The sequence below is a fragment of the Mus caroli genome, unplaced genomic scaffold (assembly GCF_978045245.1).
Source record: "Mus caroli unplaced genomic scaffold, Mus_caroli_1 scaffold_14, whole genome shotgun sequence".
Classification (NCBI taxonomy): Eukaryota; Metazoa; Chordata; class Mammalia; order Rodentia; family Muridae; genus Mus; species Mus caroli.
Window position 1 is genome coordinate 74,377,714 of NW_028227269.1, and position 14,902 is coordinate 74,392,615.

A 14,902-nucleotide genomic window follows, 5' to 3' on the forward strand; every position below is an offset into this window, starting at 1 on the left:
ACAAAACAAAAACAGACGATAAGGAAAGTAGTCCCTGGGATCCCAGGAATTTCTGTGGGTACTGAGTATCCCACACCCTCTCAGGAGGATATCAGCGCATGCGTGGCCGGCCCACTGGCTAGGAAGGAACGCTGTTTATTTTTCCTTTGAGCTGTGAAGACATTTCAGGAGGAAGAGCGGAAGGATGTCTGCAGACCATGGGTTTGTTTTCTGCTAGGACTAGTTCAGATGGAAAACCCTTCCTACTGGTGGGGATACGCTAAATCTCCAGACTTCTCAGGATGCTTCAACTCTCAAAGTATTTCTTATTTGTTTTATGAGTCCCTGTTTGGATTTTAATTAGAGTCCAAATTTCATTTAAACAAAATAATTTGTTGGCAGGTCTATGCTTTTACTGTTGTTTGGACTGTGACTGTCCAGTGTTCGCTGTCTTATCTTGAACTAACCATTACAATGCCAGCCTACACTGACTCTGCACAGAGAGAGCTTATTATTGTTGCTTAAGAAATAACTATATAATTATGGATGTATTGGGGAACAATTGCTTCATTTAGAAAGACATAGAATATTGCACAACTAATTGATATAAAATTTGGGTATTATTTCTGGATCGCATGCATTAGTAGCTATAACAAAATAATATGTGTGTGGATGATGAGAACTAAATTTGGGAGTGTAGCTTTTCCTCTGGGAGAGAAGGAAAGTGGAATTAGAGACAGAAAACAGGACCTAATATGGTAAGGTAAAATTGGATGGTTTGGGGCTAGAGAGATGGTTTAGTGGTTAAGAACCTAGGTTTGATTCTTAGTGTCCAAATGTCCATTCATCATCCCCTGTAACTTCAGGGATCCAAGGCCCTTGGCTGATCTCTGTGAGCACCAAGCATGCATGCAGCACACGGACATACATGCAGGCAAAATGTTCATATACATAAAATAAAATTAAACATTTTTGGATGGTTTCTAGGTATTTATTCCCACCCCCATATCATTCTAGGTTAATTAATTAAATAATTAAAATTTTCATTATCCAAAAAAAAAAAAAAGAGCTGGGCGTGGTGGCGCACGCCTTTAGTCCCAGCACTCGGGAGGCAGAGGCAGGCGGATTTCTGAGTTCGAGGCCAGCCTGGTCTACAAAGTGAGTTCCAGGACAGCCAAGGCTACACAGAGAAACCCTGTCTCGAAAAACCAAAAAAAAAAAAAAAAAATTTTCATTACAAGTTAAGAGAGAATAAAAATATTTATATTCTACTACTCATGGATAGTCATCTGAGAATAATTTAATGTTCAATCTTTTTGTATACAGCAGGAATTAATACATAGTCATATATGGGTCCTGCATAAGGAAAAGGGTGCTTTTTTTCTTGGCATTATTCTGTAATGTCGCATAACCACCCTTTCCATAGCATTTGCATTGTGTTGTATATATAGGTAACCTGGAGATGACTTAACGATACTAGGAATTGGCATAGGTTATATGCAAAGGATGTGCCACATAATGTAAGGAACCTGAGCATCTTCCTACAGCTCCCTGCGCCCTATGGCAGCCAGTCCCCATGGATACTGGATGACAGCTCTGTCTCAACAATATGGGGGCACGTTACCATGCTGTTTGAAGCTGTTCTAATGAGCTTGCCTCCAAATCAGTGGCTCTCAACCTTCCTAATTCTGCGACCCTTTAATACAGTTCCTCATGTTGTGGTGACCTCCAACAATAAAATTATTTTGTTGCTACTTCACAACTATAGTCTTGTCACTGTTATGAATCATAATGTAAATATCTTTGTTTTTCAGTGGTCTTAAGGGACCCCACTAAACTCCCAAAGGACTCACGACCCATGGGTTGAGAACCACTGCTCTAAATTTATTTATGCTTTACTAGAAGTTTATGGCATTGGCTGTAAAGTATACAGCCAGAAGGTTCTCATTTCTGATTAAAAGTAACTTCAATTATATCCTTAGGGTAAAACCTTTGTGTAGAACTGTAGTAATTCACAGGCCAATTTTTTTTTTTAAGATTTATTTATTTTATATATGTGAGTACACTGTTGCTGTCTTCAGACACACCAGAAGAAGGCATTGGATCCCATTATAGGTGGTTGTGAGCCACCATGTGGTTGCTGGGAATTGAACTTAGGACCTCTGGAAGAGCAGTCAGTGCTCTTAACCACTGAGCTACCTCTCCAGCCCCACAGGGCAAATCTTTAGGAGAGGAATTATGACAAAGGGTTTGCAATTTGAAAGCTTTAGACATTGGTTACACTATTTTAAATCAATGTTTAAGGTCTAAGCCACACTGAGAAAGATGTGCAAATTCATAAGTAAAGTGCAGTGAATTTCCATAAATTAAGCATTCCTGTGCTATCACCGTCTGGGACACAAACAGAACTTTGCTGGCATCCTGGCCAATCTCTTTTCCTAAAGGTGCCTACACTCTGGGTATGCTGGAAGGCAGCTTAGCATTGTCAATTCCACAGAGACAGCTCTGAGTGTATTCTCTTCAACACCCCACACAGCCCGTGTCCTACTGCATTCACTTAGATTCAATGGTTCCATCCAACAAAACACACACAATCGCAAACACACACAATTGCAAACACACACAATCGAGAAGACATCTGACAATGGCCTCTCTGCTCTGTCACTTCCCGGTGGATTGGTAAAGGGATGGAAAGAGGGAAGTGAAAGAAACGCAGTCGTAGTTCATTCCTTTATGATAAACTCATGAGTCTATGATAGCATTAAAGCAATAATCCCATGAGCAAAGCCCTCAAACCTCCTTACTTCTGAGACATCGCATTCCTAACGGGAATCAAGTTCCATGACAGAACATTTGGGCTGTGGCAAGTAGATGTTGCCAGCTTGACAAAAAGACTGTATTCCCTGCAGAATCTGGATGCTCTTGACTCCAGCCCTTCCTAATAGATGGCATTAAAGGCAGGTATAGTGGCACACGCCTTTAATCTCAGCACTAGGCAGGCTGAGGCAAGAGATCTCTGTGAATTCCAGGTCAGCCTGGTCTACAATGAGAGCTCCAGGACAGCCAGGGTGACATAGTGAGATAGTCTCTCTCTCTCTCTTTCTCTCTCTAGTGAGATATTCTCTCTCTTTCACACAGTCTCTCCCTCTCTCTCTCATATATGTGTGTGTGTGTATGTATATATATGTATATATATATATATTTATATATGTATATATATTTATATGTGTATATATATGTACAATATATATTATTTAACTTTGCCTTTATATCTTTAAATTTATTCATTTATTTATTTATTCATTCATTCATTTACTTATTTATTTATTTATTTATTTATTTATTTATTTATTTATTAATTACAAGTACACTCTAGCTGTCTTCAGACTCCAGAAAAGGGCATTGAATCCCATTACAGATGGTCGTGAGCTACCATGTGTTTGCTGGGAGTTGAACTCAGGACCTCCAGAAGAGCAGTCCGTGCTCTTAACCGCTGAGCCATCTCTCCTGCCCGCCCTTTATTTTTAAATGTATTCTTCTCCCATACGATTCATCCTGACCCTATTTTCCCCTCCCTGACTCCCGCTAGTTCCCCACCTCCACCTCCTCTCTTTCCCAGATCCATCCCTCCTCCTTTTACTTTCAGAAAAGAGCAGGCCTCCCAGGGATAGCAACCAAACACAGCACAATAGGCTACACTAGACTAGGTATAAACCCTAACATCAGGGCTGAGCGAGGCAACCTAGTGGCAGGAAAAGGGGTCCAAGAGCAGGCAGAAGATCCAGACACCCTCACCTCCCACAGTTCAGAGCCCCACAAAAACCATCTGAGCTAACAGCACACATATATGCAGAGGACCTCCGGAAGACCCAGGCAGGCCCCCTGACTGCTGCTTCAGTCTCTGTGAGCCCCCATGAGGCCTGCTTCGCTTATTCTGTGGGCTGTGTTCTCCTGATATCCTCAACTCCACCCCCCACCCCCTGCCTGTACAATTCTCCCTTCTTTTCTACGGGGTTTCCTGAGCTGCAAGGGGAGGGACCCGATGAAGATCTCCATTTATTAACCTTGCTTCTTATATGTAATAATTTATAGAAGTTTTAAAATGTATTCTGGATAGGAGTCTTTTGTTGGAGTGTATAAATTAGAAATAACTTCTCAGGCTGGTAGCTTGCCTTTTAATCTTTTAATAGTGGACATGTGTCATGTTAATGTAGTTTGAATGTATTATTATTATTATTTTACTTTTATGGGCATTGCTTTTTACACCTTGATGAGGCATGCCTGCAATGCCAGCGCTGAACTGAGGAGACTGAGGCAGGAGGATTATGAATTTAAGACCATCCAGGGTTACATCATGAAATCCTGTCTGAAAACATTCGGAAGAAAATGAAAACAAAGCATACACAGTGCTCTGCTGGACAGGACTATTCTAGAAAGCAACATAAGAAGATATTTTGGGGATATTGGCACGGGGCAGGACTTCTTGTTTTTCACCTATGCCAATGTTCTGATCCTATTTCATCAATTGTTTTGTAGAACATTCTGATTGTATGCGTAGACTTTGCTGGGAGCCAGGGGAGGTGCACACACCTGAGTCTTAGCATTCAGGAGAGAGGAAGTTCTTCAGCAGTTGAAGGGCACTTTCAGGTCCATAGTAAATGGGAACCCAGCCTGGGTATCCCAGGCTCTGTCTCAAAGATAAATAAAAATAACTCAAAGAAAAAAACGTGGCATTGGGTGTTAAACATATGATTGCCACAGGCAAGTCCAGAGTTTTACTGCTGAGTTGGACCCCTAGTCTTCAACAGTTTTCTCTCCTGAAGGAAACATTCCGTAACTATACTATCCAAAACAGCAGATGCTAATCTCCATGAGCATTCAGCGTTCTAAGTGCCCCAGGCTCTCTCTGCCACTGAGCCACATCCCAGCTCTTTAGTAGGTCTTTGCGAGGCATTTGAAAACAACGGTGGCTCTGCCATTTTATGCTCCATGTCTATCCAATCAGTGCTTGCCACGTGGCCAGGTTAGTGGTGCGGGCTGCATCTATTGTTGTTGTACTGTTTCCACGTAGTCTCACTGTGTGGCCCAGGCTGATCTTAGGTGATTCTGGGCTTATATGATCACTGTGCTTCAGCTTCTTAAGTACTGGCACTTTGGGTACAGGCCACCTTATCTAGCATATACATTATTACTGATTCTATTCTCTTGATTATAGAGAGAAAAATTAAATAAATATTCCTGTGGTTATTGATGTATCTTTTAAGTTTTAAATGGATATTATGTTGTCCAAAATGTTCAGATCAATTTGTGTGTTTATCTGCAAATATGTCAACATGCAGTTTCATACTTTCACTGTCCCTGGAGGAAAACTTTTCACCTGTGTTATACGCAGACCCTACTCTTCTCTGTGTATATTTCGATTTTTAAAACTACTTATGGGATTGATTTTTCATGGTACTTATTTATTTTTATTTGGTATATATGCAAATGTCTCTGTGTGGGTATGTGCATATGTGAGTACAAGCCCTTTCCAGGTTCTGAAGAGGGCTTTGGACTTCTTGGTGCTGAAGTAATAGGTAGTTGGGAGCCACTTGGTATGTGTGTTGAGACCAAAATCAAAGGCCTATGCAGGAGCAGCATGTGCTTGCTTTTAACTGATGGGCCATCTCCCTGGCTCTGACATTTTATTTTTTAAGTTCTTGACTTTTTTATTTTTCTTAAATAAATAAATACACACACACACACACACACACACACACATATATATAAATTTATGTGTATGTTTGGGTATCTGTGTGAGCATACATTGTATATGTCAGAAAAGGCTGCAGGATCCCATCAAGCTGGAGTTAAAGACAATTGTGAGCAACCTGATGTGACTTCTAGGAACTGAACTCACATCCTCTGGAAGAACAGTAGGCTCTTAACCACTGAGCTATCTGTCCAGTCTTCTTTTCTTCTTCTTCTTCTTCTTCTTCTTCTTCTTCTTCTTCTTCTTCTTCTTCTTCTTCTTCTTCTTCTTCTTCTTCTTCTTCTTCTTCTTCTTCTTCTTCTTCTCCTTCTCCTTCTCCTTCTCCTTCTCCTTCTCCTTCTCCTTCTCCTTCTCCTCCTTCTCCTCCTCCTCCTCCTCCTCCCCTCCCCCTTCCCTTCCTCCCCCGATCCTCTTCCTCCTTCTTCTCCTCTTCCTCCTTCTTCTCCTCTTCCTCCTTCTTCTCCTCTTCCTCCTTCTTCTCCTCTTCCTCCTTCTTCTCCTCTTCCTCCTCCTCCTGTAAATTTAATGTGTGTGTGTGTGTGTATGAGAGAGAGATGAGAGGGAGAGGATGTGCATGTGAGATGTGAGTGCAGGTGTGTGCATGGGCCAGGGGCCTCAGATCCCCATAGAGCTGCAGTTACCAGTCACTCTGAAATGCAATACCTGACGGGGGGAACTGGGAATCCACCTAACATCCTTTGCAAGAGCAGCACTCACTTTTAACTGCTGAGCCATTTCTCCAGCACTTTTCATGATCTTTTTAAAAAAGGCTTTATGTATGGGAGCTGGAGGGATAGATCGGTGTTTAGTATCATTTACTCCTCTTGCAGGGGACCTAGATTCAGTTCCCAGAACCCTCATGGCCATTGGTAGCTCAAGGGCCATGAGATCTGATACCCTCTTCTGGCTGTTGTGAGCACCACACACACATGTCATATGATAAACATACATACATACATGCATACACACACACACACACATATATATATATATATACACACACATATACATACATACATGCACACCATTCATGCACATAAATAGATCTAAGAAAAAGAAATGGGATTTCTTTATTATTAACATGCATCTCGTGTGTGTGTGTGTGTGTGTGTGTGTGTGTACCATGACATGCATATGGAGGACAACAGATTTTATGGAGTTGCCTCTCTCTTTCTGTCTTTACTCTGGTTCTGGGAACTGAACTCAGGTTTCCCAGCTTGCTTTGCTTGCTAAACCATTTACTGCCCCATATTTTTTGTGTTCTTAATGGTAATTTTATTCTCTCTTTGGCGGGGGTGGGGGTGGGGGCGGCTGACCCACCCTTGTGCCTGCCTATTCCCTGTTTCTAAATGTTCTTTTGTTCTCAGTAGGTTGTAATTGGAGGGGCTGCATTCCAGTCTGCCTAGTCTCTAAAGGTGCTTGACTGGGATGTTAACCTGGTTCTTCTCAGTTTAATCCAGCAGTGGTGGTAGTGCCCAGTGGGATCTTTAGGAGATGAGTGGAAGCCATTCCTAGGTCAGGTGCAAGAGACACCCTGGTCCAGACCTAAGGAAAGCCAAATTGTAATCCCAAATGTCAAATACTGAATTCAGTCATATTTAGAGTTCATTTCACCCAGAGTCCTCTGCCAGTGCTAAAGAACGCCTTTCAGGTGTTCCTCGCCGAGTAGCATGTGCTAATGTGTCAGTTAAACACTGTGCTTTCCACAGATTGAGAAGCTTGCTCAGACTCTGTCTTGCGATTACAATCAACCTTCACCGGAGGTTGTGAGCGTGGTTGCCTCATCTCCTACCTCAAGTCCTCCCACTAAGAAGTGCTCCAAGGCTCAAGCTCAGGCAAGATGGCAGTGGTCTGCTAAGAAGGCTCTTCTGCAGTGGGCTCAGGAGCAGTGTGCCGGGTGAGTAGTTTGCTGTGCCAGATGAGCCAGCTGTGTCCTTCCATCCACACAACCTCATGGACTTCCAGCTCTGACAGTCGGGCTGATGGTACACTCCCGGAAACACCGTTTCTTAGTGAATCTTCCAGAAGTGGATCTTGGTGGGCTTGGCTGATTCTGGTTTGAGAGGTGGCAGCTTTACTCTGGTTGCTGGCTTTCCATTGTTTATTGCTGTGAGTAGATAAAGCAGTATTTAAGTTTGCTAACTCCTTTTCCTTTTGAGATGGGGGTCTCACTGTGTGGCTCTGGCTCTCCACAAACTCACACCCACCTACCTCTGCTTTATATATATGCTGGGAATAAAGGCACACACCAGCATGCCTGGCATTAAATATCTTTTTAAGGTACAGTTCTCCCATGCATCTAGATGGCAGCTTTAGGGCTAGAAACTTAACTACTTGTGCTAGTTACCTAGTTTGTTGCTGCAGCCAAATACCTGAAAGAGGCATCTTGTGCCTCCTTATGGGTTTCTCTGTTCCCATTATGGGAACACAGTTCATCATGACAGGGAAGGTATGAAAGCAGGAGGTCGAGGAGGCGGTCACAGGAGCATCCGCCACAGTGTATCTGCCACGGTATATCCTCCACAGTGCATCCGCAGTTAGAAACGGAAATCAGTGAGTCTTTTGCTTAGCTTGCCTTTACCGTTTTATTCGTGCCAGAGCCCCAGCCCATGGTACTGCTCACAGTAATCTATGGACTCTGGATAATCCCCGCCCAGAGACCCCATCTTCCACGGCGATTCTAAATCCCATCAAGTTGACAGTCATGGTTAACAATCACACCGATATAAGCTCTGTGGCCTGCCCGTGGAGGTCAGAGGGTAACTGTGTGGAGTTGGTCTTCTCCTTTCACCTTTAGGTGGTTCTGGGGATTGAGCTCAGGCTGCCAGGCTTGCGTGGCACCTCTTTACTTGCTGAGCCATTTAACCATCCCGAGATAAGTGTGTAGTAAATGGAGGTGAATGAGCAAATGACTAATACGCAGAGTATCATGGCGTGGTCTGTTCTTAAAATTAGAGACAACGGTTTATATTTCTTGGAAATTCAACTTTACTTTCTGATTGATCCTAAAGGGACTCAAGGAGATATATTTTTATCTTTTGAAATTTACTTATTTACTATTATTGCATTTGTTGTGTTTCTTACTGTGTGTACTGTGGCATGCATGTGGAGGTCCGAGGACAACTTTGTGGAGTTGATTCTTCCCTTCTAGTGTAATGTGGATCCCGAGGAGTGAAGCCAGGCCACCAGGCTTACGTGCCAGGTTCTTTACCTTCATAGGAGGCCTTTAGTTAATTCTTAGAATTGTGTTTTCGTTACCATTGAATATAGTGGAAGCATTTTGATGTGTGTGTATATGTATGTGTGTGTGTGTGTGTATACACACACACACACACACACACATACATACAAAATATATGATCTTTTTAAGGATTTATTTATTTATTTTATGCATATGAGCATACTGTTACTGTCTTCAGACACACCAGAAGAGGGCATCTTATTCCATTACAGATGGTTGTGAGCCACCATGTAGTTGCTGGGAATTGAACTCATAACTTCTGGAAGAGCAGTCAGTGAGCCATCTCTCCAACCCCCAGATATTTTCTTTATTTACATTTCAAATGTTTTCCCCTTTCCAGGTCTCTCATTTGGAAACCTCCTATCCCATCTCCCCTCCCCCTGCTTCTATGAGGGTGCTCACCCACCCACCCACCCACTCCTGTCTTCCTGCGATGTATATATTTTTTAACATCAGTCTCTATCGCATCCTTTTACACAGGTCTGAGTCTGTCAATGTGACAGATTTTAAGGCAAGCTGGAGAAATGGGATGGCTTTTTTGGCTGTCATTCATGCCTTGCGACCAGACCTGATTGACATGGACAGCATGAGGCACAGATCCAACAAAGACAATCTGAAAGAGGCCTTCAGGATCGCAGAACATGAGCTGAAGATCCCCAAATTGCTGGAACCAGAAGGTAGATGGTCCTTTTTCTTTTGAAATCTCCATGTCCATCGTGAGGTTGAGTTGAAGCTGCACCTGCGCTTCACACCTGTGCACTTCACACCTGTGCACTTCACACCTGTGCACTTCACACCTGTGCACTTCACACCTGTGCACTTCACACCTGTGAACATCACACCTGAGTTAGCGTCACAACAGTGTATTTTCCTGCTGGAAGATTTAGCTCTTAATTGAATTTCACGGAATTAGGACTTTGCAACAATGACCTGACTTTTGTCATTGAGGGAATGAAGTCACAGCAGAATGTAAGCCGTGCCTTTACTGGGAGTAATCTGAGCCTTTGTCTTAATTTCCTTCTGGTATGTTCTGTATAGTGTTTTTGAATCTGTTTCTCCTGAGCTACAGCTCCCCTGTAAGGTTATTTCTGTCTTTTACACTTGTTTATGTGTCTCCCTGTTCCAGATCTCTCTTCCTGTGGTTGATGGAGAGCAGTGGTTTTCTGATCTCCTTATGTGGTTGGCCACATTTGAGCATTCTTCTCCTCAATCCTTGTGTTTGATTATTAAAAAAAAAATTCTAAAATGCCAATTTAACTTTATAGAATTATTATTAAAAAATTTCTTTCTGAAGAACATTTTATATGGATTGTATTGCTTCTCAAATATTCTATCACATATTTATAGAAAAATTGATGTTGGCTTAGGAAACAAATATAGAAGAATCTTTAAGTTTGAGGTCATTCTGGTATACATAGCAAGTTCTGGGCTAGTCAGATCTACATAGTGAGGGCCTATCTTTTAAATAAAGAAGGAAGCAAGGAAGGAAGGAAAGAAGGAAGGCAGATAAGTAAGCCAGGCTCAGAAGACTGCTCAGGGGATAAAGGTGTCTGCTGCCGAGCTGATGACCGGATTCAGTTCTTGGCACTCGCATGGTAGAAGGAGAGAACCAACTTTCCCAAGTTGTCCTTTGACCTCTGCCCGTGTGCTGTGACATGTGCCTCTCCCCAGCCCAATAAATAAGAGCCAAAAATGAGGTTATAAAAGTGGTGTCTGGGATTAGTGACAGGTGCATTGAGCCAGCTGATGTAACTTGTAGCTATAGCTGCCTATGCAGGAGTGTAGATTAGACATGCATGATCCATGCCTGCCTCTGCAAACACACACACCGAGACTTGGTTATTATAAATTTGACTTCTGCAAAACTTGTGTGGCACATAATTGATAAATAACAAAGAGTATGATATATTTTACCATGAAGTCAAATAGACCAAGATTGCTTTTGTTGAGTTTTATTTACCACACTCTTCTATCAACCTATAGGCTTCAGGTTGCAGAATTATGAGGGGAACGATATGAATATCAGTTGGTAATTTTCTATATGTAATATGTAGAAGTAGTAGGTATATCAGAATCTTACTTGCTCTTTAGTGGTATGAATTCTTTCTTTCCTGAATCAAATACTGGGTTTTTGTTTGTTTGTTTGTTGTTTTTTTGGCTTTGTTTTTGTTTTGTTTTTTTGGTTTTTCGAGACAGGGTTTCTCTGTATAGCCCTGGATGTCCTAGAACTCACTTTGTAGACCAGGCTGGTCTCGAACTCAGAAATCCGCCTGCCTCTGCCTCCCGAGTGCTGGGATTAAAGGTGTGCACCACCACCGCCTGGCAGGTTTTTTTTTTTTTTTAATGTTAATTGTAACATGACAGATCTAGGCAGGACATATTTTAGTATTTCTTACTAACAATTGCCCCAGTGGGCTTTCTAGAAGTCAGTAAAAGAACAAATCATATGCTCATATATGTCCTTTTGTGGTATAAATACAACCAGTATGGTGGCCCAATGGCTAACACCATCATGGAAGATGTTGGTAGCTCAGCTCTTTCCTCATTCAAATGCTCATGAGTGTTGGTGAACACCTGTAATCCCAGGATTTAGGAAGCTGAGGCAGGAGAGTCAGCTGAGACCAGTCTGGGCTAACTAATGAGGCCCTGTTTGAAAATATATAAATAAATACAAATAAAGATTTAGTACCCATGAGCAATTCCGTGAAGCACAAATAATAGCAAAAATGAAGTCTTTCCAGTGGGAAGGGTTAACTCTCAGTATTTATTACCTTGTTTTTAAGGTAATTATTGTTCTTACATGCAGCACAGATACTGGCCCATAGACGTCACGTTTATTCGTTCTGTGTACGCGTAAGTAAACTCTGAAAGCCCTGAACAAGGCTTGTATACAATGAATATACTTTTGGAGACGGTTTACTGTACAGATGCCTAGACTAGTGTGCCAGGGAATCAGTTACACTTGCGGAGTGTTGCCCAGTGCACTGTGTCTCCACAAAGAGAAATGCTTTTATTTTCTTCTCTTGACCCCTCGGATTGTCGTGTCGTCCCATAACCAACACCCAGGGCTGTGTTTTGACGACGATGCTGATGGCGCAATGCCAGCATCCCAGCTACTTTCAGCTGACAGTAAATCTAAGTCTAAACTTCTGCACAGTGCTGGAGCTAGGAGGATGAGCAGCAGAGTGCAGGGCTGGTCCACGATTTTGGTTAACTCAAGAGTCTCTGAACCCAATGGCCTAGGCCATTGTCCCCTTGAGAACTAATTATGGGAAGCCCCTCCTATAGCTGATGGATGCTGTGGTGTGTCTTACAGATGTAGATGTCGTGAATCCTGATGAGAAGTCCATCATGACTTACGTGGCGCAGTTCCTGAAGTATTCGAAGGATGCGCCTGGCCCTGGGGGTTCCACACAGGTATGTCGTCTTCCTGGCTACCCACTCAGTTTCTTTGGGTTGTACACAATTGGTTAGATTTAAAAAGAAAGAAAGAAACAAACAAACAAACCTGAAATTTAAATTGCACACACAACTTAAATGTGTAATTCATGACTGGCAATAGTGGCATATGCCTTTAATCCCAGTAGTACTCAAGAGGCAGAGGTAGGTGGATCTCTGAGTTCAAGGCCAGCCTGGTCTACAGATCGAGTTCCAGGAAAGCCAGGGCTATACAGGGAAACCCTGTCTTGAGAAAACAAACAGTGGCTGGAGAGATAGCTTAGAGGTAAAGAGCCCTGGCTGCTCTCCCAGAGGTCCGGAGTTCAGTTCCCAGGAACCACATGGTGGCTCCTTAAGTATCTATAATGAGATCTGGTGCCCTCTTCTGGCCAGCTGTCATACATGCAGGAAACACTGTATATGTAGCAAATAAGAAAATCTTAAACAAAGGAAAAAAAAATACAAGCAATTTGTGCAATTCATTCAAGTATGTAAACCATACATGGAGTCATAGTTTTAATATCCACCATGTTCCGTTATGCCTCTTTTCTAGGTTTATTCCGGGAAAGTAATGTTTTAATTTCTCTCACTATAATTTGTTTTGTCGGGTTTATTTATTTATTTATTTAAGTTTATTTACTTATTTATCCAAGTGATGGCTTTTCAAGCTCTGGTGAGTTATTTAAACAGCTTCTAGATAGGCATTGCATTAGTTCTGTGTTAGGGTGGCAAGTAGCATGGATAACAATTGTAAAAGAGAAACGTTTATTTTAGCTCCCAGCTTGAGAGGTTGGCTGTAGCCAGCTGGCCTTGGTCATCATCATAATGGACAGAGATTGACACAGCAAGGCAGGTACAGACGAGAACAAGACTAGAGTTCCGTGGTCCCCTTTTGGGGATATGCTCTGTGACGTAGAGCTTTGCTCTTAGTTTCTTCCCATTGTGTGCTGCTGGTGCCCTCCCTGGTGTTCAAGCCTATGATGTTATCAATCAAGAGCCAAACGATAGCGGGCAGTGCACAGGATGAGTTATAAATTAAGCTGACTTTTGAATAATTTTAAGATTTATTTATTTTTGATTTGGGGGGACAGGGTCTCTCTGTGTAGCCCTGGAACTCCATTTCTAGACCAGGCTGCCTCGTGAGTGCAGTGGTAAAAGGTGTGTGCCACCACGCATGCCTGTTTATTTATTTTATTTAGGTATTTTGTCTGCACGGCTGTGTACCACATTTATGCAGTGCCCATGATGGCCAGAAGAGGGCATTGGATTTCCTAGAACTGGAGGTAACAGACCACAGTTCATAGTCAAGTGGGTGCTGGGAACTAAACCTAGGTGTTCCGGAAAAGCCTGCAGTTCTATTGACCACCGGCCACCTCTTCAGTACTTTTGAACAATTTAGAGATAATAAAATTTTGATCTATTTTGACTTGTATTTGTTTTAGTGAAATAAGCTCTTTAAAGTATTCAGTTCAGTCAGTTTTTTAGGCATTTACACGATCATGCAGCCACTGCCCTCCTCCAGTTTAACATACTTGGCCATGCCTCCAGCTGGCAGATTTTGTCCCCTTTCGCTCACAGCTTGGTCAGTATGGGATTGTCTGAATGGAATTGTGTGCTCCACATACAGGGAGGCATTGTGCTCTGTTGTTGGCCTTTGCTTCTGGAGATTTCCTGGAATCGCTGCTAAGTGGCTTTTGATTACTCAGTTTACAACCACTGAGCTGAAAAGAAACTTCCTTATGTCCATGAAGATAAGTGAGTGTGGTGAATGTAACAAAATCCTAATAAAATCCACACTATTTTAAAATGTTCTCTTAAATGGCTTTCTCAAGCATGTTTACGTACCTTTTGTCAGGTGAACTAGGCTGCCTCTCCAGCGGTTTTGGCCCAGGCTGTCGGCAACATTGTTGCTGATTCTGGAGGTGACTCTCTGGGAGACGCTAGGCTTAGAAATGTGCGGCTCATTTCTGACTCGCTGAGAGGCTCCTCCCTCCTAATTAATATTCATATAAAATTACAGATTCAACTGCCTATGAAATTGGGGACAAAAATATTAAGCCGCCTTTTTGTTTACTAGAATAAGAAGGCAAGTGATTGGGAAACGGGAACCTCTGGATTTACCCTCCAGCAGAAAAATCTGCATTCTGCTGTGACCAAGACCACTGAAACTATCAGGGGAAAGGGCACCCCTCACTTTTATAGGACAGCACACCCTGAAACTGTGCTAGTGGGTTTGTTGTTCTTGTTTGTTTGTTTGCTTAATCTTGAGGTATTCCCAATCTTTTTTAGTGTGACTGTTCTTGGCAGTGAACCTGCTGTAAAGTGACTTAGGAGGCTGTCAGGAGGATAACATGAGCTCAAAATGCTTGGCGTTTGCTGAGCCAGCCTGTGACCTTAGTGCAACCCCTGCAGCCCCCGGGAGGTGGAAGGAGAACGCTGACTCCACAGGGCTGTCTTCTGACCTCCATACTCTTGCCTTGCCATGTGTGTGT

At 42.6% G+C, this 14,902-nt stretch overlaps 1 protein-coding gene across 10 annotated transcripts in view; it reads left to right on the forward strand.

The window, feature by feature from the left end:
* Syne2 (spectrin repeat containing nuclear envelope protein 2) overlaps window positions 1–14,902 on the forward strand; it is a 301,122-nt gene that overhangs the window by 63,946 nt on the left and 222,274 nt on the right. For all 10 annotated transcript variants that reach the window (XM_085830464.1, XM_085830470.1, XM_085830468.1 and 7 more), the window contains exons 7-9: window positions 7,441–7,628; window positions 9,453–9,649; window positions 12,289–12,389. In XM_085830464.1, the coding sequence (XP_085686590.1) occupies window positions 7,441–7,628; window positions 9,453–9,649; window positions 12,289–12,389 (486 nt within the window). The remainder of the gene's footprint in view (window positions 1–7,440; window positions 7,629–9,452; window positions 9,650–12,288; window positions 12,390–14,902) is intronic.